At 38.3% G+C, this 26,171-nt stretch overlaps 1 protein-coding gene and 1 pseudogene across 3 annotated transcripts in view; one reads left to right on the top strand and one right to left on the bottom strand.

Moving 5' to 3' along the window:
* Chpt1 (choline phosphotransferase 1) overlaps positions 1-26,171 on the top strand; it is a 37,606-nt gene that overhangs the window by 7,901 nt on the left and 3,534 nt on the right. For all 3 annotated transcript variants that reach the window (XR_002476512.2, XM_021640082.2, XM_021640083.2), the window contains exons 2-7: positions 6,898-7,045; positions 8,369-8,510; positions 16,856-16,940; positions 18,233-18,364; positions 22,910-23,068; positions 23,455-23,580. Coding sequence is in view for 2 of the 3 variants with exons in the window: in XM_021640082.2 (XP_021495757.1) it covers positions 6,898-7,045; positions 8,369-8,510; positions 16,856-16,940; positions 18,233-18,364; positions 22,910-23,068; positions 23,455-23,580 (792 nt within the window). In the remaining variant the exon portion in view is untranslated. The remainder of the gene's footprint in view (positions 1-6,897; positions 7,046-8,368; positions 8,511-16,855; positions 16,941-18,232; positions 18,365-22,909; positions 23,069-23,454; positions 23,581-26,171) is intronic.
* On the bottom strand, positions 4,161-4,725 carry LOC110550297 (ubiquitin-ribosomal protein eS31 fusion protein-like; annotated as a pseudogene).

Genomic DNA, 26,171 nt, shown 5'->3' with positions numbered 1-26,171 from the left:
CTGATACTCTATAACCAAGGGCCCTCATTCTTAGGAAATCCCATGTTTACCCCAGTTCCTTGTTTTGTCTTCTTGTTTCTCCAGAGGTAGGCTTTTGAAGAGCAAGTCAAGCCTCACCCCAGGGGGAGGCTCTCTATCATCTGTTGTGGAAGGCCTTGCAGACCACCAACATGACCCACCCGGAGGGCTCATCAGCCAGCTGATCACCTCTCTCCCTCTCCCTTCCCTTTCCTTTCTTCCCCCTCTCCCTCTTCCTTTCTCTTCCTTCCTTCCTTCCCTCCTCTCTCCCACCCTCCCCACCCCTTCTTTCTAACCTTCACTATCAATTGTTGAGAGGTGGTTGCCCTTATTAAGTCAAAATCATCTGAACAGTTAGAAGTTAATTTTCCTCCTGGCTGAAGTTCCACTGAGGAATCCACTTCTTCAGGAAGTGAAAGCAAGCTGATGTGTGATGACACCCTTGCTTTTTCTCACTTTACTGGGTTTCTCTGGCCCTACCAGGAACAGAATTTAAAGTGCCTCACACCAGGTTGTTGAACTATAAGCACTCTCCTGTGTTTGAGGCAGGCACTGAAGGGGTCCACTAGCTTATAGTTCAACAGTCTGTTCTTCTTTCTGATGCTTTTCCAGAACCTAAGTAGCACAGGAAGCTACTAGGCAGTACCCATGGCTAAGTCAGCTTGTGACCAAGAAAGGTCTCATTTAAGGTTTTGTTGGTTTGTTTTCTAATCAAGCAGATTGAGTCCTGTGTTCTGGGTATTTGTGAGGTTTCTTTCTCCATGAAATCCTGATAACAAACAGCTAATTTACTACCTACTCTCTTGCTTTCTCTGTAAGGAAAAGTTTTCTTTGTCTAGTTTTCACCTAGGTACATTGACTATTAACCTATCTTTTGGTTTACATTAGCTAATTATGTCTGTCATCTTTCTTCATGAGGTCCTTCCTATAAATAGAATAAACTGAAAATAAAATAGTCCAATTTTCTCCAAATTAAAAAAATATTACAAACGAGAAGAGTAACAGTTAGACATCTCAAATTCTTATGTTAAAACCACACGTCTTTCCTAGATTATCATTTATCTTATGAATGTAAGATAAATAATAATTATAATCATTGCTTATAGGCAAAAGAAAAATTATCATTTAAAAGAAATAAAAAAGTATTGTCATAATTCAATTTCCATTTCTTCATAAGCCATTACAGTAATGCAGGTTTGCCTTTCACATAATCATTGAGGACATCTTATACGTGATTATAAGGAGTTAAAGAAAGGTTTCAGGTGGGAAGCCTTTCTCCATTTGTTTCCATTCATTTTAACTACAGATTTAAAAATGTCAGTTGACAGACTGGAGTGGTGGCTCAGCATGTATTTCACTTCCAGAGGATTTAAATTTGATTCCCAGCACCCACGGCAGGTAGCTCACAAACAGCAGTAACTCCAGCTCCAGGGGATTGGATACCTCTGGCATTCACAGACATCCAGACCTGTGTGGCATACACTCAGACAGGGGCACAGATACATGACTAAACATAAGAAGAATTAAGGTGTCAGTTGACTCTTTTATCTGAAGAAATAATAAGCTGAATGACTTATACAGTCCTTCCCTTGATTAAATTCAGTCTGCTTTAACTATATGATTCTGGAGCTGTGCTGTTTTAACTAACTGCTGCCAACTGTAAAGTCATTTAACACTAAGGAAACTGTCCCCCAAAGATAGTACAACGTCACAGATACCTCATTATGTAGTTTCTTAAATGTTTGTGTTTGAAATGTCAACAGTCCTAAGACCATGTCCTATGGGAGGTGTCCTTTGCTTCCTTCCCAGGTAAAGTATAGATGGAAAACAAGGTGTACTCTTGAAGGAAGGGGGCACATGAGGGCTTTGCTAGATGTGGGGAGAACGCTTAGGAAGGGAACAGCCATCAAGCTGTAAATAACCAACCCAGACACAGGACTCTTGCGGGTGGGATGGAGCTGGAAAATGCAGCTGGGTAATTGAGATAGGGCTGTGCTGAAACTTTGGGTAGGGCCCTGGTCATTCTATTTTGTCTAAGATTGAGTTGGGAGGAGTGGTCAGAGGAGGCTTGAGGGGAGGAAGGACTTGCCCAAAGTCCTCCGGTTGGACTTAGAGACCTTTACTTCCACATTTTTCTGTTAATTTGGCAATGTGTGTTGATTGAATGTGTACTGGGTGGCGGTCGGGAATGTACTCTTGTACCTGGAAGATAGGCCCTGCCGTCACTCAGCTTAGTTACTCTCATTAGTTCAGACCAGAAAATGAGATTTTGTGTGTGTGTGTGTGTGTGTGTGTGTGTGTGTGAGAGAGAGAGAGAGAGAGAGAGAGAGAGAGAGAGAGAGAGAGAGACACGGACAGAAAGAAGTGGAGAGACATTTGGAGTTCTGGTCTGGAGAGCTTTGATTAGAGAGGAAAACCCCAAGGAGCTAGTGGAAGCAGGGAGTGCCAGGGAGCTACCCCCTCCCCCAACTCCCCTTTCCTCTAACTTGGGGGTAAAGGCTTTATGGTTTTCGTGGGGGTGGGAGCCTGTCACCCAAGATGTTTTCTGAAGAAACAAATCATGGGTGATAATTAAAGACTACTAGACATTCCCCATTGAAGCTTTTTTAAGTCCTTTTAAGTGTCTTCCCAGCTGGGGCAGTGGCTTTCATTCGTTTGTGTGTCCATAAAATCACTAGTGTCTTCTTTCTGTGTAAGTTGAGAGAGCACTGAGGAAGTTTTAAAATCATAATCTAGTGACTAAACACTGAACAGGCCGTGTATAAAAGCAGACATTTTGGGAATTTCACCACTTTTAGTTTCTTCAGTAAAATTGGAAGTTGGGGTTAAAGCTTTAAAATGTCATGCAATGTCATTTTTCTTGTTGCTCTCTATTTTCTCTAAATATTTACTCTTCCCCCAAAGGACAGGCTTCTGACAATAGATTCTATCTGAAGCTTTAATCCCAACTTCCAATTTTACTTGAAGCATGACTTGAAGAAGGTGGCTATTTTTCTTTTTAGTGGAGAACATGGTGAAAAGTTACTGATCGACAGAATTGTTCTTTGTAAAACCTCCCAAGATCTTTTTAAATTCCAGGAGGGTTTTTGCTTCTCATTTTGATGCATTTGGGATGATTTCTCAGTTGTTTTTCTCCCCCTCTTAACTGCCTCATGGCTGGGCAGCACAGTGGAGCGACAATCAGAACTATGCATGACAACTCAGGGTCGCTTTTATCACTTGCTGCTCCTCTAAGAACACTCCTGACTTCCACTGCCATTTTGTTGTCGTTGTTTTTAGACTTAGAATCCTTTCAAGGTCAGCTTGTGAGTGCCCAGGCCAATCAGGGATGTAGAGCGACCCAATCCTGAACACAATTCCTAAAAATGTAAAAACAAAACAATCAGCAGTGTGAACATTAGTGTTGGCCATCTCATAGTAAGAAAGTGTGAATTTTTTATAAAGTTTATCCAAAGCAAAGTTCTATTTACTCAGAAAGGTTGAGGAATAGGTTTTTTGTTTTGTTTTGTTTTTTTTTTAATTTTTTTTATGGTACTTTTTTTTTTGAGGAATAAGTTTTTTGGGTTGACAGATATATGTGGGATCACTATAAACCATGAGAAGGTTGGTATTTAAAATGTATATTCACTACAAAAAGAGGCACATAATGATACTAGCTAAGTTTTTTTAGTCTCTTACTATGTACCAGGCTATTATAAAGAGTGATGTAACAGTTTTTTCATCAGATAAAACTCCTGTTACAGGTGAGGTGATCCAGGCTTCAAGTGGTAAAACAAGTTTATCTTAGGAGTACATGCCCTCAGTCTAGCTCTTGAGAGGCAGAGGCAAAATGCTCACTAGTGAGTTCAAGGACAAAGCTGACTGATTTTGCCATTTTCATCTACCTTATGGTATTTCAGAACAGCCAACGTAACCTTCTTCCTCTTATGCTTATTTTTGGAGTGGCGTAAGACTTCTTCCTTTTCTTAGCAGGGATACACAATGAAACCTTGTCTCAAAAAACAAACGGAAAAATCAGATGTTAAATGATTTGCCCAAGGTCAAATAGTTATTACATGGCAGAGCCAAAAATCAAACTCACATCTAAGACCCCAGATCTTTTTTTTTTTTTCAGTTCCTTCTTTTTATTAACTCATACAGAACTACTTGTCTTCTGATTTGTTGAAGCAGGAAATCAGACAACACTTGCCACAGTAATGTCTGTAAAATGGCAAGCCTTGAAAACTCCAGCAGCACATTCATCCGAAGGACAAAGCCGACTGATTTTGCCATTTTCATCCACTTTATAGTATTTCAGAACAGCCAACTTAATCTTCTTCCTCTTATGCTTATTCTTCTTGGGAGTGGTGTAAGACTTCTTCTTCCTTTTCTTAGCACCACCACAGAGTCTCCAACACAAGATGAAGGGTGGACTCCTTTTGAATGTTGTAGTCAGACAAAGTACGGCCATCTTCCAGCTGCTTTCCAGCAGAGATCAGTCTCTTTGGATCTTGGCCTTTACATTTTCTGTAGTGTCCGAGTGTTCAACCTCGAGCGTGATGGTGTTCCCAGTAAGGGTCTTCACAAAAATCTGCATCTTGGCGGAGGTTCCACCTGCATTCTCAAAGAGATAGATTAGACCCGCTGACAGCCGTGAGGGCAACCTGTAACGCCACCAGCCAGAGCTGGGCCACAGAGCACACACTCCAAGACCCCAGTTCGTTAACAGTTTTGCTTGCTTTCTTTGCTTGCTTTTGTAGACAGCTCTAGGCTGGCTACATATGTCTTGAATTTAAAAATTTTCCCCAAAGACTCAGGAAGGCTTGGTTGCCAGCTGGTGAGCCTTTGAGAAGTGATTTGCTCTTGAGGGCCCCTTTCCCAGTGCATTCATCCATCGGTCACTCGTGCCTGAGTAGACAATTGCAAAGTGAGCCTAGTTGGAAGGAGGAGGCCAGTGGGTATGAAGGTTACTTCCTGCTCCCTAATGCTCCTCCTTCTGGATAAAAAATGATGAGCACAGCAGAATCACAGGTCTGAGGAGAGGTTGTTAAGAAGTCTCTTGTCCAGCCTTTGAACTGGGTATTCTCTTTTGCTCTAGCTTCAAATGCAACCCTTACCTCTGTCATGTGCGATGTGCCGCTGTACTTAACTATTGTGTCTTTTTTTTTTTTTGTCTTTTAAAATGATTTTGTCGCAATATTTTTATTATGATTATTTGTCTTTGTGGGGTGCATGCATGTATGTATGTGTAAAAATAGAATTTTGCTATATAGCCTAGGCTAGCCTAGAGCTTGCTGTGAACCTTGAACTCATGACCCACCTGTCTTAGCTATGATTACACACATACAACCCCAGCCTGACACCTTGGTTGATTTTAAAAGTATATTCTGCTTGGGCTTTGTTGGCTTTCTCATGTATATAGGTTTATAAGTTTCATAAATTATGGAAATGTTTCAGTCATTGTTTCCTGTCATTTTTATGACCCACCTGTCTATATTCTGAAACACACATGTGCTGTCCTGTTACTCCAGAGGCAATTCTGTGCCTAAGTTCAGGTGCTTTTCTTGTGTACCATTTTGGATAGTTTTCATCTAGTCTCTCTGCCAGTTCACTGAGCTTTCCTTGCATAGCATAAAATAATCACACTCAGTGTTTTACAGATACTACACTTTTCACTTCTAGAAGTTTCTCTTTGAGTCTTTTCTTCCATTTTTATTTGTAATTTTTCCTACCTTCTTAAAAACATGAACCATATTTTCAATAACTATCTTAATTTTATGGTCTGCTGTCTCTATTATATTCTTGAATATCATTGTACTAATTAATTTTACTCCTCTTCGTCTGATTCTGCTGCTTCTTTGTATGACTGGTTATTGTTGATTGTGTGTCAAACATTGAAGGTCTATATTTGGAGTGTGAGATTTTTTCCCCCTAAGATGTACTCTAAGTTAGTAGCAGTTAACCTGCAGAAAATTAATTGGAACCTCTAAAAGTTCTCAACCTTCCTAATGCTGCTATCCATTAACACAATTCTTATGTCATAAAGTTGTTTTCATTGCTACTTCATAGATGTAAATTTTGCTACTGCTATGAATCATAATGAATCTGTGTTTCCTGATAGACCTAGGCATGACCTCTGTTGTACAACTCTTAAGGGGGTCGTGACACACAGATCCAGAACCAGTGCTTTAAAGTCTGACTTTTAGGTTTTGTTAAAGATGTCTGGAAAGTCCCTGCTCCAGGGGTAATTTTAATGGCTCTAGGGCAGTTCACTTTGAAGAACTACTCAGTGTCCCACATAACACAAGGTCTTTCTTCAGTGTCTGATGGAAAGAGCCTTCTTCCCAGCAGTGTATGAGATCCAAGAATTGTTTGACTTTCATTTCCTGGGACTTCTTTTTCTGGCCTTGGTTAATAATCTTGCCTTATTCAGGCACAGGTCATTTCTTAGCCAAAGACTAGAAGGTAGCCTTTCACAACCTGCTCTCCTCAGCACAGCTGCCTCTACCACTCCTTTGCTGTTCAAATAATCGCTTTCTTGACTTTTCTCAACCCTGCCTTCTCAACACAGATTGCTGGGCTCCATTCAGGCAGTCAGCTGGAGCAATCTCTGCTTCCTTCTGTCAGACCTCAGGTTGCTTGCCATCAGTGGGAGAGTAAATCCAGTCTCAGATCGCAGTCATGAGTGAACACAGACAGTTCTGCAGTTTGCCCTGAAGGGCTTACTTACAGCAAGGACCTTGTGAAAAAGGTCATACAAGTACCGTTTATGAGTCTGGGAATATTAGAAAAGCCATGGACTTTTGTAGATCAGAGTCTGAAGCTGCTGGGCATTTAATGTTATGTCTTCATACAGAAACTAGCCTGTCACTTATTCTTGTCATTTGTATTTCCTTGTAGGCACCTTATTGGACATACCTTTTATGTGCCCTGGGACTCTTTCTCTACCAGTCACTGGATGCCATTGATGGGAAACAAGCCAGAAGGACGAACTCCTGCTCTCCTCTGGGGGAGCTGTTTGATCATGGCTGTGACTCTCTTTCCACAGGTAAATTCATGGACTTTTGCTTTTTCTCTCTGTCATTGCTTTTCAGTGACAGCATAAAAACCCCAGTGAGCTGAGCTTTTTGAGTTGTCAGTTGGGAACAGTTTTTTCCCCAGTGTGTTCTAAAAGTATGTTCAAAAATTCCTTTTGTGCTAAAATGATCTTGTGAGGTTCCCAGCTCACTCCTGCGTGCAGTGCCTCTAATTCCTCTTGAGTCGGATGGCAGAAATCCTCCTTTCTCTTAGTATGCATGGTGGACAGCTCAATGTCAGATGGAAAGGGTTTTGGAGAACAGCTCTTTGTCCCTCTTCAACCTCTTAAGGTTAAAAAGATAAGCTTTCTTGATGGGCAATGAGGTGGGCTGTCTAGGCAAAGCATAGAAAGGCAATTGCATGGTACCCTCACAGTGGCTGGTGCTCTGGTACAACTCCTAGCCCCAAACCGGCTAGGACCAAGATGACCCTTCACTGCCCTTTGCTTCAGTGTAATCCTGTCTTCATATCAGTAGTCTTGCAAAACTGTCTATTTCTATCTTGCATCTGATGCCATGCCACATCCTGAAAATTACATATAAAGGCAAGAGAGATAAGAAACCCTGACCTTTAAGAATCACAGTCCATTCCTGGATTTCTCTGCTTTCTGATTTACTTAACTCAGGAATAATTCTCCCCTCCATGAAAGTATGCCCATAAAATTGACCTTATTCAAGATCCTAGAAATGCAGCTTCTTCACATAAGTAACCTGTACCCACCCTATTGCTGAGTGCATTTTACTGTTGTTTGTTTTGAGACCTGGAGTTGAAACTGGGGCCTGCCTGCCTGCCAGGCAACTGGTCTACCACTGAGCTTTTTTCCCAGGTCACTTTTTAATTTTTTGTTTTGACCCCAGGTTTCACTAAATTGTCCATATTAGTTTTGAACTACTATCTTTTTTCTTAAGTACTTCTCTGTCTCCAATATGTAAATCTATAAAACAAACAAACAAAAACTCAACTTGTCTTCATAAGAAGACTTCACTGTTTTTTTTTAAGTGTATTGTATTTTAATGGAAGTATTGTGTCCCTTAAAACTATATTTTTTTTAAACAGGTTGACTCAAAACTTGGTCTTATTTCTTAATCTTTTTAAAAATTTACTTTTATTTAATATACATTGTGCTTTACCTACATGTATGTTGGCTCTCCTGGTACTGGAGTTACAGATAGTTGTGAGCCACCATGTGGGTGTTGGGAATTGAAACTGGGTCCTCTGGAAGAGTAATCGGTGCTCTTAACCATTGTGCCATTTCTCCAGGTCCTCTTAACTGTTCTTAATCTTGGCTTTTCAGTATTTATGGCTATTGGAGCGTCAATTGCTGTTCGCCTAGGAACGAATCCTGACTGGTTGTTTTTCTGCTCTTTTATTGGGATGTTCTTGTTTTATTGTGCTCATTGGCAGACTTATGTCTCAGGAGTGTTGCGATTTGGAAGGTAAGCATGTTTATTAAGTTCTTAACCAAATTCATTTTTATATTCTAATATGGCTTCTGCTCTTATTAAGGAAGAAAAAGCTCTGTCCAGTAATTAAAATTCTTCTAATTTATCAGAATAACCATCAGTGCTACACCTAGAGCTGTTCTGGTATCCTGCATGTTACAGTTATGTTATTATTTTTTTTCTTCTAACCACTATAGTTATATTATTTGATAGTAATTTTTTCTTCTAACCTGCTCAAACTTACTAGTTCAAGTAAGGATAGTCGGGATAGAATAAAGCAAGTACCCAAACAATAAAGAAAAAAGATAAATAGTTCCTAAACACTATTTGGTTCATAAAATAATGTGATATTGAATCTAAGGTTTTTTTTTTTTTTTTTGGTTGAATTTAAAGAATTTTAGCTGGGCAGTGGTGGCATATTCTTTTAATCCCAGAACTCAGGAGGCAGAGGCAGGCAGATCTCTGTGAGTTTAGGCCAGCCTGGTCTGCAAAGTAAGTTCCAGGACAGCCAAGGCTACACAGAGTAATTGTCTTGAAAAAACAAAAACAAATAAACAGATTTTAAGCAAAACAAAGCAACAATCCTGGATAGGGTTATATATGTAACCCTGACATCCTGACTGACCTGAATTCACAATGTAGATAAGGCTGGCCTTACTCACAGAGATCCAGTTGCTATGTGCTGGAATTAAAGGCATGTGCCACCAGGCCCAGCTAAAGATGATTTTGTGTGTGTGTGTGTGTGTGTGTGTGTGAGAGAGAGAGAGAAATTATCATGTACCCTGAAAGAGGGACTCCCTTGACAGTAGTCGCCATCCACAGGCCCAGCTCTGGACACAGGTGAGCTAATATGAGAACACCCTATAGATGCTAGAACTGCACACTGCTTGCTACACGTGCCTTAGGTGCCTCCTCTTTAGACACCAGGGAAGGTGCACAAACAGACGCCGCTCTGTCTACTGAGGGTTTGGTTATTACACTCGTACCCTTCCCATAAACTTCATAATGTCATCTATTTTAATAATCCTTTTTCCTGACCTCAAGAATTATAATAGACAAACAAACAAACAAAAGAATTATAATGGGATTGGAGATATGCCATGCTTGCCATGAAGACATAAAGAGCTGAGTTCGTCTTCCAGAACCACTTAGCACAAAGCTGGGCATGGTAGCCAGGCTTGAGTTCTCAAGGCTGGGGGCAGTGATGTGAAAGGAACCCTGGGCTTACCATGTCCATCCAGTGAGTTCCAGAAAAGTGGATACGCACTCCCCAAAATCAAAGTAGCTGGATCTTGAATATGCTCACATTTTTATACATGCACACAGCTTTACTTGGTGTGTCCTTAATGACACGAACACAGGATGAAGTTTAGCCTGTTGCAAAGTACAGTTCTCGTGTATGTTCTTTACTTTGATATAAAGAAAGTTCATCTGTTGTTACCTACCCACTTTTCTAGCTGCTTCTAGTCACAAGTTGACTAGACAATTATGGATGGATTGGTCACATGTAATTCTAACACTGTTACTGAAAATGCTGTACCACTGATAGTCCTAAGTATTGTAGGTAAGAGTATCGACTCTGAGGTTCTTTTTCTAGTATATTTAGCTGTTCCAATACAGGCATTGAGATATCATTTTAATTTTTCTTCTCCCTGCACCCAGAAGAAAAAAAAAACCAGAACAAAACACATCACCAATGCCACGGACCGGCCCAGTCGGGCTCCCACCGTCCGCGGGAGAACAAGGCTTTGGACAGGAAGACACGGTTTCAGCGATGAATTGACAGACAGACACACCTTGATGGTTTTGGCTCTGCTGCACTTTACTGAAATCAAGCTAGTATTTTTATAATTATTTTAACAAAAGGCACCTTAAAGTTGGCATACTTCCCAGAACATTTAGACTTTTACCAAGAATACAAAGTTTACATTTTAACTCAAAATGTAGTCAAACATAAAGCAGTGCCCACAAGAAATCTTGGCCTAAAAACTTTTTGATCAGAGCAAACAAAGAAAAGAAACCTCAAATGCAGTTTCATTATTGCTAACCAGTGAAGAGGAAAGTCAGGAGCTAAGTCAGATGCCTGCCAAAATCTTTCTCTGTATCAAAATCTAACTACACCTTTGTTAACCATCCTCCCACATGTCCTGCTTAAGATTTATGATCTTCCCTAGGAACAAGGCACTGAAGGGAGGGGAAACTCCTGCCAGCTGCACCTCTCATGCTATTTTTTCTTAAGAAGGAGCCTATTATTTTTTCACTATTCTTATAATGCCTATAATACTAAATCTAATTCATTACTTTTCTTAAACTTATTTCTTTAACATTTTATTTTTATTAAAGCCTTTAATAATCTACTAATAATAAATTTCTTTATAAAATTAGTTGTGCTGTTTCAGGAGTCACAGAGAAAGATCAAAAAACTCATTAATCCAGCCCCAGAACTGCAACTGAAAAAGTGTAGAAATCTCAGAACGCGTCTTTGCCAGACCGGGGGGGGGGGGGGGGGTGTGGTCTGCCAGGGACCTCCAGAGAGCATAATCCCGAAGGACACATATCTCTTAGTCTGAGTAGCGCTATCTATTGACATGGTACACCAGACGCTGGAGTGGGTGTGGCACACCAAATAATTTATAGCTCGTATAACACATAATAGGTTTTTAGCGAATGTTAATACTTTCCTCCTTCTCCTCTGTAAAAGTACCACACATAACACTAGTGTGTTTACGTTTGCAAACATTTCTCAGCTAGCCTGGAAATTTGGGTTGGCTTGCCATTAATGTTGCAAATACTCGTCATTATTCACATTTTTACTTGTGGGTTAAGAATAAGTACACTTTATTCTTTTAACTGTGCCCCAAAAACCACACTTGAGAAGTTTTCTTACATGTCTTCTTTTAAACCTGATCCCAACATTTACTATATTTGTTAAGAAGTTATTATTCCTCTCATATAAAAGACAGGTATTTAAGCAGAGATGGGAATTTAGGGGAAAAGATGTAGATTGGAGATATGGATTTAGTATGTAAGGTGACAATCTTAAGTAGAGATAAAAATGTTCAGAGGATGTAAAATTGCAAACGAAATTCTGGAACCAGTATTTTAAGAGATGAATGAGGACATGCTGTAGTACAGGACTGCTTAAGCTATTTCTGCTCATGACCCTTTCTTTTATTCCTGAGAAATGACCATATGTAATATGGGTATATGAACTTATAAAATGGATTATAAAAGATTTACTGATAATGTAATATGGTTATGTAGGCTTACAAAATAGATTATAAAACATGTACTGATAAGAAACCATAAGGAGTTGGGTACAGTGGCACATGCCTGTAATCCTATCCCTCAGAGAAGCAGAGGCAGGTGGATCAAGGAGAGCCTGGTCTACAGAGTGAGTCCAGGATAGCCAAGGCTACAGAGAAACCTTGTATTGAAAACAAAAAAGAAAAAGAAATTATAAGGAATTTTATTTTAAAAGAAATACATAACAATTTATGATTTATTAAAGACAAAAGCAATGGGATTGGAGAGATGGCTCTGACCTGGGGTTGATTCCCACATGGAACCTCATAGCTACCTGGAATTCCAGTTTTAGGGAATCTAACACCTTTTCCCCCTCCATGGGTACCAGACCTGCACGTGGTGTATGGGCATACATGTAGGCAAGACACACATACATAAAGTAAAACAATAAAGACAAAGTAAATTTGCATTCTAATGAGTTAATGTGCTTATTTATTTTTACCTAAAGAATAAATCTTGAATGGCTATTTGATATTGCAGGACATACAGCATCTTCAACATTTTCAGAGCCAGCCATTTGTTTGGTTTTATAATTATCAATGCTGCATGCCATTTCACATAAATATATAATACAAAATGTCAGAAGTAAGTTAAGGGCCATTATACAATGTGGTGTGGTGATTTGGTTAAAAATAGATCCTATAGGCTCATAGATTGGAGTGCTTGGTCATTAGGAAGTGGCACTGTTTGATGGGATTAAGAGGTATGGCCTTGTTGGAATAGGTGTTGCCTTTTTGCAAGAAGTGTGTCACTGGGGGTGGGCTTTGGGGTTCTAAATGCTCAAGCCAGACCCAGTGTTTTTCTCTCCTGCTGCTGCCTGCTGATCCAGATGTAAAACTCTCTGCTACCTCTCCAGCACCATGTCTGCATTATTAATGGACTAAACCTCTGAAATTGTAAGCCAGTCCCAATTAAGTGTTTTTCTTTATAAGAGTTGCTATATTCATGGTATCTCTTTATAGCAATAGAACATTGATCAATATAGAAGTTGTTACCAGGAGTAGGGTATTGCTGTGATAGACCTGCATATGCTGCTTGTTGGTGGAATGTGGACTTTGGATTAGGAAAGCAGTTAAGTGGAGCTTAATGGCCCATACTAGTGGGATCAGGGAAGATTGTGGCGTTGAGAGCAATGTAGATTATAATGGCCCAGCTCATGAGGTTTCAAAGAATATTAGTGGCCTATATCCTTATGACATTTTTGTCAAAGAATGTAGCTGCTTTTTCCCCTCCTTGTCTGAAAAATTTACCTGATGCTAAATTGAAGAGTTTTGGATTAATGACATTGGCAGAGGAGATTTCAAAATAGCCCAAGTATTGACTGAGTTGCTTGGTTAATGGCCAGTCTAATGCAGATTTATAATGAAAAGGAACAAGCTGAGCAAGAAAAAATATAAAATATACAGTCTGGGGAGAAAAAGTACACCAAAAAATATAATGGAGCAAAGTCTAGTGTTCAAGGAGATACAAAGTTTGAAGAAAATCCTGATGCTAAATTGAATAAAGGGACTGGTGACCTTAGAGCAAGACCCTACCCAACTAAGTTTTCAACACGTGAGAAAGAAGCTTAGGGCTAGGCATGGTGTCCTAAGCCTTTAATCCCAGCACTGGGGAGGCAGAGGCAGGTGGATCACTGAGTTCAAGGCCAGCCTGTTCTACTGATAGAGTTCCAGGACAGACAAGTTTAGGCAGTGAAGGAAGCCATTGGAAGCAGAAAGTTAGCAAAACTGTATTTGAAAAAGGGGCCCATGTTCCAGCCCTAGCAAGCAGCAGAACTTGGCAGCTTCAGCCATGTGGTTCTGGCTTTAGAGTCAAGGATCTAAGAAAGGGGTAGTAGAATCTCCTTCCATCACTAAGGAAAGCTGCTGAAGCTAGGCGTGTGTCAAGGGTGCCCCTGCATGGAAGCTCAGAAAGACCATTGTTTGAAGCTGCGAAGGTGAAGCCTGGATTATGTTGGAGATCCCAAGATGTTGAAGATGGGAGTTGTGGGATACCTGCCAAAGAGAGCTGCTAGCAGGGAGTGGAACCACCCAAACCAGAAAAGTTTCAGTAAACAAAGCTGAAAGGAATTGGAGATCTGAAGAGTGCTTTGACATGAGACATGGAGATGCAGAGTTTAGAGTTTTCCCCGCTGGTTTTAGGTTTGCTTTGGTCTAGTGTTTCCTCACTATGCTCCCTTTCCTCCTTTGTGGAATGGTAATGTATATTCTGTGCCATTGTATGTTGGAAGAATGTGATCTGCTTTTTTATTTTGGCTTTACAGAGGATTACAGTTAAGAGATTGCCATGAATTTCTGATGACACTTTGAACAGTGTTGAGACTGTGATAGATAGACTATGGGAACTTTTGAAGTTGGACTGAATGCATTTTTGCATTTTGATGGGGGTCAGAGAGTAGATTGTGGTGGTTTGAATAAAAATATCCCCCATGGCTTATAAACTTTAATGTTTGCTCACCAGGAAATGGCACTGTTTGAATGGATTGGGAGAGATGGCCTTGTTGGAGAAGATGTGGCCTTTTTGCAGGAAATGTGTTATGGTGGTTGGCTTTCGAGTTTCTTGCTACTGCCTGCCAATCCAGATGTAGAACTCTCAACTACCTCTCTAGTTCCATGTCTGCCTGCATACCTCCATGCTTACTGCTATGATGATAATTGACTAAACCTCTGAACTTTAAACCAGCTCCAAGGAAATATTTTCTTTTATGAGAGTTACATTGGCATGGTGTTTCTTCACGAAAAAGAACATTGACTAAGACAACTGAAAATTCTTTCATAATCCTAAGCCACTCTTCATCTAAGAAACTCTTTTAAGAAACTCAAGACAGCAACCACACTCGAAAATAAAAGTTTGATTTGATAATTACATGCTGAGGAATTATTAGAGAAAACTATTGTCTGTTTTTAATAAACTACTGTGTTTCTATAAAAGCAGAAAACTATGTATGTGCAATAAAAGTACTATAATTTATAATGTACAGCAGTCTTGAATCTGAGCCAAGGCATTTCGGGCAGTTTCTGTTAGCACCATGTGCTATGTACAGTGCCATGTATGCATGCTGCGTGTTTAGAATGAAGGCTTAGTGAAGTCATGTGAGGAAGCCTGGGTGAGCACAGCAGATACTGCAGAGTCCTCACAAGTTGACTGTGAGTTCTTCACTGCAGTGCGTTCAGAAACCTTATACTGTTGCTGCTTCTCTAAGCAGCCCCCATATTCAGTTCTGTGGGTTGCAACCCAGAGTTGAGAAGCCAAGTGCTAGAAGTGAGCCTGGGAAGAGACACAGCAAGATAAAAATGTCACAGTAGAACATGAAATCATAATTCATTAAAGTAGTTTGTAAAGGAGAGATTAGTTTTCATCTTAAAAGTCATAAGCAAGTTGTACAAGCTAATCACTGAAATCAATCATTGAGTAAATAATTGAAAGTCACTTGGGGATGTAGCTCAGTGGTAGAACACTTGCCCAGCATGTGTAAGGACCTTGATTCATTCCTTAGCACTGGGAGAAAAAAACAAAAACAAAAACAAAAAAAACATTTGTTTAAACAGTTTCAGTAGAATAATGGGGCCAAAGGCTAGGCTATAGGAAACTAAATGGCACATATGAAAAGAGGAAAAGACTGTTGTAGCCCGACTTTTTAGTCTGCCAGCTTCTAGATCAGAACAGAAGGTCTTTACAGTTGTTGAGTAGTATACAATAGAGGGACTCACATTGCTTGATTTTAGTACCTTTGTTTGAGATAAATTTAAACATGTCTACATCTGAGGCAAAACAATGTTGGTAGAAACCAAAAAGTTATGACATTGATAACTTAGTAAGGAAAGCTGTTAGAATTGGCTCTACTTCACAGGTGAAGTTAACGTAAATCCGTAAGAACTAGCCTTAGGTGAGGCTGGAGAGATGGCTCAGCATTTAAGAGCACTGGCTGCTCTTCCAGAGGACTCAGGTTTGGTTTCTAGCACCCACTTGGCAGTTCACATTTGTGACTCTAGTTCCAAGGGATCTGATACCCTCTTCTGGCTTTTTTAGGCACCAGGCAAATATATGGTGCATATTTACATACATGAAGGCAAAACACCCATACAAATAAAGTAAAACAAGGTAAAATAAAATAAATAAAAATAGGACAGACAAGATGGCTCAGTGGGTAAAGGTGCTTGCTGCCAAACCTGATGAGCTGGGTTTGATTCCTAGAACATACGTGGTAGACAAAACCAGCTTTCTCATGTTATTTTTTTGATCTCCATGGTGTGCGCGCACACACACACATACACAAGCACAAGAAGAGGAGGAGGAGGAGGAAGAAGAAAAGAAGAAAAAAGACAAATAATTATTAGGGCTGAGGGAGTGGCTCAGTGAGTAAAGTGCTTGTTGTACAAGCATGAGGGCCTGAGTACAAATCCTCAGGCCCCACATAAAGCAGCCCAGCAGCAGATGTCTGTACTCACAGTGCTTCAGTGGCAAGAGGAGAGGTGAAGACAGGAGAATCCCCAGCAGTTTGCAGGCTAGCTAGCCTAGCACTTGCAGCAGCAAACAACAGAGAGACTGGCTTCAAATAAGATACAAGTTGAGGCTGAACACCTTAGGTTGCCCTGTGACCTCCACATGTTCCTGCACTCACATATCATACATACCAATATATAATAATAATAATAATAATTTCCTTAAGTATAATAATACATACTCAGGAGTGTTTTTGATATTTTTGAAGAATAACACATGATTCCTTTGAAAAATTTAAACCATACAAATACATCCAGTAGAAAATAAATATCTTGTTTTGTTAACTTGTAATATGATACATATTATACAGTAATTTTTGTCTTCCTATACTGATATTTACCTGTCTGAGAACAAATGTTGTCCCTTTTCTACCTATTAAGCTGATACAGAGTTCATAAAGATTGAAAGCCAACCAGGTCTGTGATTTATTTGCATCTGTGTCATAGAGCATGTGATAACTCACCTTCGTGTTCAAGAGCTTTATTTACAAACAGCAGCTTTATTCACCTGCTCTTTGTTCTTCCTTTTAGAGTGGATGTAACTGAGATTCAGGTAGCTTTAGTGATCATCTTTATATTGTCTACATTTGGAGGAGCAACAATGTGGGACTATACGGTAAATATAAATATTTAAATTTACATTTAAGTGCTTTTTAATGTACATAGGAAGATATTAGATTGTTGCCTGTCTTTAGAAATCCTTTTAGTTATATTTAACATTCATTCTCTCATAAGCTTTTTCTTTCATTTAATATTAATATCCTATATGCTAAATTTCTATGACATTTGCTTCTGTATTGAGTTTTATTGCATAGAAGATGTCCCTATTTTTCTAATACAAAAGAGAAAAAAATCCACTGAAATTACCTTTTTCAGGGCAAAATTTACCACAGAAAACAAATATTTTTAATAGAATTATTAAAATATATTTGAAATTTGTCCCTAAATATTCTCTGCCTCCAAGCATACACATAAAACACATATACATTTTTTTTAAATCTTTCTTAAAAACAATGAGAAGTTTTCCTGTGACACTTAAATATTTCAGATTCTCGGTTACTATTTGTACTACAAGCTCAGAAATGGGCTTTCAGCACACTCTCATACTTTCCTCAAGACATTCCCACTCTTTCCCATATGAACAATAGAATCAAGGATGTTCTACCACTGACCTGAGTCAACTGGATGCTGAATGTGGACCAAGAAGCTGTTGAATAGTTCTAGTCATTAAGTGATTGTCTTCAGTTTGCAATTGAAATCTTAAGCCTGTTTTGTTTAGGGTTTTTGGCAATAACATATGAAGAAAACACATCTTACTCTCACACTATGATACTTAAAGGTTTTCTGCACTTAGTTGTTAGCCTATAGTTTCTGTAAATGTGGGTACATCTCTCAAAATCTGTTTTCAAAGTATAATAGCCTACAGCATCTAGCAATTCATTATTACTGTTTTTAAATCCTTTGCTGCCTTTGGAAGTTGTCTTAAACAGCAGTTGACCAACAGGTAAATATCTTGCTAGAGGGTTAATCCTGTATATTATCTACACAGTTTTTTGCATGCACACACGTGTGGTAGTCATCACATGTATAGTACAGATCAGTGTATGTTTTTCCTGTGATGCTGCTGAATTCCAGTGAACTGTCTTTGTTCATGTTTAAGTCAGATAAAGGCTTGTGAAATTAACTATTTAATTATAATCTTATAAACGAACTGAACTGATTTGTTGGATTCATTTTTCAGTTAGTAAAGCAGTCTCAGAAAAGTTCCTGTTCATCTTTCAGAAGCTGAGGTTTGGTTTTGTGAAAAAGGAGAGCCTGTTGTACATGATCATGTCATGTTTATTTCTGTTTAATAGAGAAGGAAATTCTGTTCTATTAATGGTTTGTTTGTCTTCTCTACCCCTAAAGATACCTATTTTAGAAATAAAACTGAAGACCTTTCCGCTCCTTGGATTAATAGGTGGAGTAATATTCTCCTGTTCAAATTATTTCCATGTGATCCTTCATGGAGGTGTTGGCAAGAATGGATCTACTATTGCAGTAAGAGATTACTTTCATCATCTTTCAGTAGTAATATGTAATAAGTTTTTCACTGTAAGAAGATAGTCAAATACTCCAAAACTCAAGAATGGAAAAAGAAATCAATTATCTTGAAGAATTTGTTTTAGACACATAACACAAAAACATTTTAAAAACAGTTTAAGGTATTCTCCTAGTCTTTTATTAATGTACATAATAACCGTAAGCATCATTGGTGCCATTTGTTTGCTTTCATTTTGTGCCTGGGTCAAACCAGCTGCAAGGAGAATGGAGCATTAGTTTTTGACTGAATTGACAGGAAAGATTCCAAAGTTACAGGTTTCATAGATGGGACAATTTTTTACTTATAAATTTTCATTGAAATTTTACTGAAATATATTTAAAGGAACTACTCTGATGATTTAGAATTAAAATTTTAACCTCATTTCTTGAGAACATATGCCTCTCTGTGTATTTTTTATGCTTTGCATATGCTATCATAATTTGTAGATTTATTAATATTTGTTTTTAAAAGTCAGTACTTTTAGATAAAGATAGAATTTTCAACACTTGCAAATAAATATGTCTCCACATTTTAAAAATTCTTTTATCTTCAAGATGGTTGAACATAAGTAGGTAGTACTTAATCAAATGATGCCAGTTTCTGCAAAACTGTTAGAATGGCTTTTAAGAATTACTTTAAACTATAGCACTTTCAATTTCTTTGGATCTATGACTCAACATTTCTGTCATTTAAGGGTGTATTGTTTTAAAATAACATTTAATTTTATTTTGTGTTTGTTTGTTTGTTTGTTTTGGGGAGACAGGCTCTCTCTATGTAGCCCTGGAAGCCTGGAAATTTGCTGTGTAGACCAGACCAGCCTGAAATTCACTACACCTAGCTAGAACAAGATTTAATTACCAAGAGCAATAAGCAAGAGATACAGTACTTTTAGTTACAAGAACTCTCATCTTCCCAAATCACTTGTAAATTGACTCTCAAAACAGTTTCAAAAGTCTCCCATAATTAAGAAATTCTCAAAATTTTAATGTATCATTTATAATTCAAAAGCAAATTATAAATTCATTTAGATATGCAGGTTCTGATCTGTTTGTTGTTTTTTGTTTGTTTGTTTTTTGTTTTGTTTAGTTTTTGAGTTGTCTTTTCTACTGACCTTAGTGTAATACTGTGCTTTAGGAACCTGGAAATAAGTATGGCTTGACCATGGGTAATAAAATAGAGCAATAAGGGGAGCATAATATATTCCAATAAAGAAAAGTAGATTTAGTAACATTCAATATCCACACAGAGAATAGTTTACCAAGAAATAATAAATATTTGGAGGGTGAATTAAGTGAGACTAAAGCTAGCAAGTAATTTCTAACTGAAGAAGGTGGGTTTTTAACTAGAAAACAAACTAGGATTTCATTATATAGCTCAAGCTGCCCTCACACTCTCTTGCCTGACCCTCCCAAGCATTGGGATTGATGCAGATTTTTTAAACTGAATTGAATATGAGAGCATAATATATAAAATATATAAAGTACTGTTACCTAATATTATTATTCAGAACAAGATTTAGTTTTTGTTGTTGTTGTTTTTTGAGGCAGGGTCTCTCTGTGTAGTCCTGGCTATAATTTGTAGTCAATTCTAGATTAAAACATGTAAACTTAAAAGAATTAGGTGGTTATAACACATTGGTGGTTATAGATTTGGTAAGCATCAAAGCTAAGGGGATTTCAACATTTTGTTGGATAAGTTGATTCACACTGAAGAAAATTTAATGAGCTAGACTATATAATGTTATATGTAGAAAGAAGCCACCGTTAAATTGAGCCCTTCCTAATCAGTGATTCTCTATTTTGTAGTTAACAGGATAAGTTTTAACACTTTATTTTTATTTTTTTAATTTTTCATCAATTACACTTTATTCATCCAGCATCCCCCCATAAGCCCCTCCCTCCTCCCCTCCTAACCCCACCCTCCCTCCTCCCTCTGCATGCATGCCACTCCCCAAGTCCACTGATAGGGGAGGTTCTCCTCTCCTTTCTGATCTTAGTCCATCAGTTCACATCAAAAGTGGCTGCATTGTCCTCTGCTATGGCCTGGTAAGGATGCTCCCCCCCCAGGGGGAGGTGATCAAAGAGCAGGCCAATCAGATTATGTCAGAGGCAGTCCCTCTTCACATTACTATGTAACCAAATTGGACTCTGAACTGCCCTGTGCAGGGGTTCTGGGTTATCTCTATGAATAGTCCTTGGTTGGAGTATCAGTCTCTGGGAAGTTCCCTGTGTTCAAATTTTCTTGTTCTGTTGCTCTCCTTGTGGAGACCCTGTCCTCTCCAGCTCTTACTATTTCCCAGTTCTTACCTAAAATTCCATTCATTCTGCCCAACAGTTGCCCATCAGGCTCAGCATCTGCTTTGATAGTCTGTAGGGCAGAGGCTTTCAGAGGCCCTCTGTGGTAGGTTCCTAGGTCGTTTCCTGTTTTCTTCTTCTGATGTCCATCCTCTTTGCCTTTCCGGATGGGGATTGGACATTTTAGTTAGGGTCCTCTCTCTTGCTTAGTTTCTTTAGATGCACAGGTTTTAGTGGGTTTGTCCTATGTTGTATGTCTATATGAGTGAGTATATACCATGTGTGTCTTTTTGCTTCTGGGACAACTCACTCAGGATGATCCTTTCCAGATCCCACCATTTACCTGCAAATTTCATGATTTCCTTATTTTTCATTGCTGAGTAATATTCCATTGTGTAGATGTACCACAATTTCTGCATCCATTCTTCAGTTGAGGGGTATCTGGGTTGTTTCCAGCTTCTGGCTATTACAAATAAAGCTGCTACAAACATGGTTGAGCAAATGTCCTTTTTGTGTACTTGAGCCTCTTTTAGATATATGCCCAGGAGTGGTATGGCTGGATCTTGGGGAAGCACTATTCCTAGTTGTCTGAGAAAGCGCCAGATTGATTTCCAGAGTGGTTGTACAAGTTTACATTCCCACCAGCAGTGGAGAAGGGTTCCCCTTTCTCCACAACTTTTACAAAAATTCATTGACAATCTTAAGTACCTTTGACTTAGTAAAAGTTGAGATAGAAAATGATTGTCAATCTTGTTTGTTGTTAATTTAAAGCATGTATGTGTGTATATATAAATACATATATATGATTTGAATCAGTATCTGTTGTACCATATTATTATCTGTATAACCAAAGGGTTGTGAGAACGTTTGAATGTAGCCATATACTGAGTATATTCACTCTTTTAGTTCTCTAGTTCTTTGCATGAAATAGATGTCCAAAGCCAGGCCTGGTGGCAGATGCTTATAATACCAGCGCTTAAGAGGTGGCAGCAGGAGCGTCGAGATCATACTCCATGACATAATGAATTGAGGCCATTCTGTGCTACAGGAGATCTTGTCTCAAAATAAAATAAAATAAAATAAAATTGTTTGCACTATTCTTTCTCCTGTCTACTCTTCTAGAGAGCAGGATATTGTTAAGCTTTCTAGGACTGTCTATAAATCTTGCTATCTGTAGCCTGAGGATAGCCTCTTTTGCCCCAGGACATAGAAAGCAAAGGGTCACTGGTCAGTGGATAATTCTGCAAAAATGGTCTCTTTTGATTGAAGCCCTCTCCCTCTCCTCCACAGGAGTATCTTGTTGGTTGATGGGCACGCTTCCTGCAGCCAGTGTCTCATTGCTAGGCTTACTGCAGCATCTGTGACTACCTAGAAATAGTCACAGATGCACAGCCCCTATAATAACTCACTAGACCAGAAGCTACTATTACCCAAAGAATACTTGAGAAAAATGTATTTATTTTATATGGGGGGGTTAACATTCTGTGCATCAGTAGGTTTGTGTAAAAATGGCAGTTAAGAGAGTATAAAATACCCAAATTGTCTTAAAGAGCTTTATGGATATTTGATACTGTATTACAGCAACTTTTTTTTTTTTTTTTTTTTTTTTTGAGACAGGTTTCTCTTTGTAGCCTTGGCTGTCTTGGACTCACTTTGTAGACCAGGCTGGCCTCAAACTCAACAGAAATCTGCCTGCATCTGCCTTTCCAAGTGCTGGGTTTACAGGCATGTGCCACTGCACCTGACTTATTACAGCAACTTTCAAGAAGCTGTTTGGCCTACAGCAGTGGCAGCCCTTGTATCCAAGATTGGGTTTGACTGTACCACAAGAGGGCATATACACCCTGGAGCTAGTTCCAGCTGCTAAGTCTTGAAACAATTTAAGAATTCTTACCCTTTCCAGATTTCATGTTTCATTTACACCTTGCTAGAAAGAATCCTCTAATTTGACAGGTGTCTTTAGTTGTTAGACCCTTGGGTCTGGTCTGTAGCTATCCCAATCCTCTTCTAAGCTCCTTCCCTCATGAGCATGGCCTTGTGGGATTGTGGCTTGTCCCTAGGGCTCACTGCTTTCTCTGCTTTCAAAAAAAGTTTCAAAAAAATAATTAATTTAGAATCCTTATAATAAAAGAAAAATGGAGAATGTTTGCCTTCTAATATATACAGTGTTAAAATGTGGTGATTAACTATTTTCCTTTTATCTCTTAGGGCACCAGTGTCTTGTCGCCTGGACTCCACATAGGATTAATTGTTATATTGGCAATAATGATCTATAAAAAGTCTGCAACAAATGTGTTTGAAAAACACCCTTGCCTTTATACCTTAATGTTCGGATGTGTCTTTGCTAAAGTTGCACAAAAACTGGTGGTAAGAAATTCTTTGTGATTCATGATTTATGAATATTATAGTCTTCAACCAGAAAACTATAAACATCCTTATTATTGGTTTTCCTTTATAGTGTCAGTAGCATAACAAATAGCTGTTTGTACTGTAGGTAAAACTGTGAGTTAACAGTATATTCAATTCCTTTGTTTCTTATTAATAGTTATAACTTTCTGATATCAGGGAGCTTAAATATTAGGACTTTTAATAAGCTATCTCCTCATGAACTTGAGACATACATTAAGTATTCCTGTATCAAATATGAAATGGACTTATATTAATAGTGAATTAATGTTGTAAATGTGTTCTCAAAATTAGAACAAAAACATTAAAAACTTTATAGTGAAATTATTTTATTTGCTTTTTTATAGATAGCTCACATGACGAAAAGTGAACTATATCTTCAAGACACTGTATTTGTTGGGCCAGGTCTTTTGTTTTTAGACCAATACTTTAATAATTTTATAGATGAATATGTTGTTCTGTGGATAGCAATGGTAAGTGTTTTTCAGCTTTTATTTTTTAACATGTCAGCTCACAATTTAAGAACCATTTCAGTGGGATCATAATAGTGTAGTCTGCAGAGTGGATGTTTCTACGTATTTAAATTTAGTTTTAACTCATGAAATATTTTATATTATGTGTAGAAGTGACTGTCATACTTGAGAGGTCAGGCTTCCAACAACCTAGATCATGGAAATACAAATATATACCTAAAAATAACTCTTCTCTCCCCCACATCAGAACAGATATGTTAAAACATTCCACTTAACCCACGACTTTCCAACTTTACAAGCTTTTTAAAATTATTCCCAGCTTGTATCAGGTAACAAGCAAATTGGATGGGGTTGGTATTAGCACTTACTGCACTCCAAACTGCCACTAACTGTTGGAAAAACAGAGCAGCTAGTACTACTTGTCTCAGGATGAGATTCAAAGACTAGCTTATGTTCCAGGTAAGAAATCTTGAATATTTGGCCCTGGTGACAATATGTTTTATTAATGACTTGGCCATCAAGCAAAGGTTAAATTCTCATTGATTATACCCTGATTAAGAAAGGAATGTACAGGACTGGAGCAATGGCTTAGCAGTTAAGAGCACTGACTACTCTTCCAGAGGACTTGAGTTCGATCCCTAGCACCCACATGGTGGACTAAAACCAAATGTGAATCCAGTCCTGTTTTGGCCTCCATTCATGGCATTGCACCCATGTGGTGTACATGCAGACAAAACATCCATACATACAAAATAATGAAATTTTTGTTTAAAAGGAATATATATTAAATATATATATAACATATATTATAAAAAGAGATACCAGATTTCTGAGGAAAATTCATTACTAGTAACACTTCAGTCTTAACAATTGAATAAAATTTTTATAGTATTGATGTCTGTTTTTATGCTTGGTATTGTGTTTTATGGAGGTTAAGATAATTTTATTATATTTTCCCCATCTATAGCTCATACATTTTCCTCACTGGCACTCATCAAACTGCTAGTAATATATGTAGACATATGAATACTTAAGAGTCTGCAGCAAATCTTTTGCTAATTTATACAACCATCCAGTTGCTAGACTTGAGTATTTTTTAAATCTGTTATCTGTTCTGTGCATAGCATTGGGATACTCTTAATGACCCATTAAATTTCAATAGCCTACTATTAATTGATATTCCATTTAGTCTTCTATTATTCTCAGTAGTGATACTCATTTCTTAATACTTTCTGGTGACTAGTGAATGTTTTTAGCACTATTTAATTTGCTATCTCTATTTTTACGGCTCCAAAACAACTTAAATTAAGAAACATCAACTTTGTGGTTGTAAAACAATCCAAATGGGAAATTTTTAAGATATCTTGAAAACTTGATGCAAAGATTTAAAAAAATATGTTTTTATAATTTCAGACATGCATATGATACTTTTTAATTATATTCATCAATACTTCTTCCCCTAACTGCTGCCAGGCTCATCTTCACCCATATAACACCTCTCCTAACTTCATGTCCTTAAAAATATAATCCAATGAATCCAATTTGTACTGATCATATACTCTTGGCTATGGACACTAACCTCTTAAATAAAAGGGGCTTTCCCTCCCCTACCAACCTTCAGCTGCCAATAGCTCCTTACAGGCGGGGGCCTCTCCTCTTTATGCTGGAATGGTTGACTGGCTTCATCTTATATAGACAGTCACAGAGCTGCTGTGAGTTCATGAGCCTGTCATGTCCAAAAGACACTGTTTTGCTCCAGTCTTCCCCAGCCTCTGCCCCCTCTTACCTAATGTTCCCTGAGCCCTCAGGAGAAGTGTTATAGTATAGATGTCCCATTTGTGGCTGAGCACCCCCCAATGTTAGATTTTGGAATTCTGAAATTCTCAGAGGAAAGACATAGGGACATCGGCTCAGGTAATGTAAGCTTTGTGTACATGTGTGTGTGAACTTGTGATCACTGCTACGTACAATCCTGGGACCTCCCCCAAAAATGTGTGTGTTGGGGTAAGGAATGGAGTACCTATTTTTTGTTCTGTTTTTTTTTCATTCTTATATTTTTTAAATTATTTTTATTAATTACAGTTTATTCACTTTGTATCCCCCCTGTACCTCCCTCGTTTTGTTTTTCAAGATAAGGTTTCTCTGTGTAGCTCTACCTGTCCTGGAACTCACTCTGTAAAGCCTGCCTCTGCCTTCTGAATGCTGGCCTCAAAACCACAGCCCTACCACCAGCAAGCTAAAACATATATTTACACCAATGATAGAGCAGTCTGGTAAACTAAGAGTGTCAAGGTTTTTTCTTTAAAACACTATGTCAAATACAATTTAGACACATAAAACATGGGTCAAACAGAACATCTGTGGTCCATGGTATCTCTAGAAGAAGTAAGCTTGCCAAGATATGAAGAGCTTGATAGAATTAAAAAAAAAAAAAAAAAAAAGCGGGGAACTTTTCCTGCGGGTAAGAATTTCATTCCAAAAAAAATTTTTTCTGGGTTTTATTTTCTTAAGAAAAGTATTCAGCTCTAATCTCTAGGCAGTGTCTAAAGACCTTTCCCTTTAATTTTTGAATACAACAGAATTTTATGTAT

Source organism: Meriones unguiculatus, chromosome 2, assembly GCF_030254825.1.
Source record: "Meriones unguiculatus strain TT.TT164.6M chromosome 2, Bangor_MerUng_6.1, whole genome shotgun sequence".
Lineage (NCBI taxonomy): Eukaryota > Metazoa > Chordata > Mammalia > Rodentia > Muridae > Meriones > Meriones unguiculatus.
This window is presented reverse-complemented; position numbering and strand designations above follow the sequence as displayed.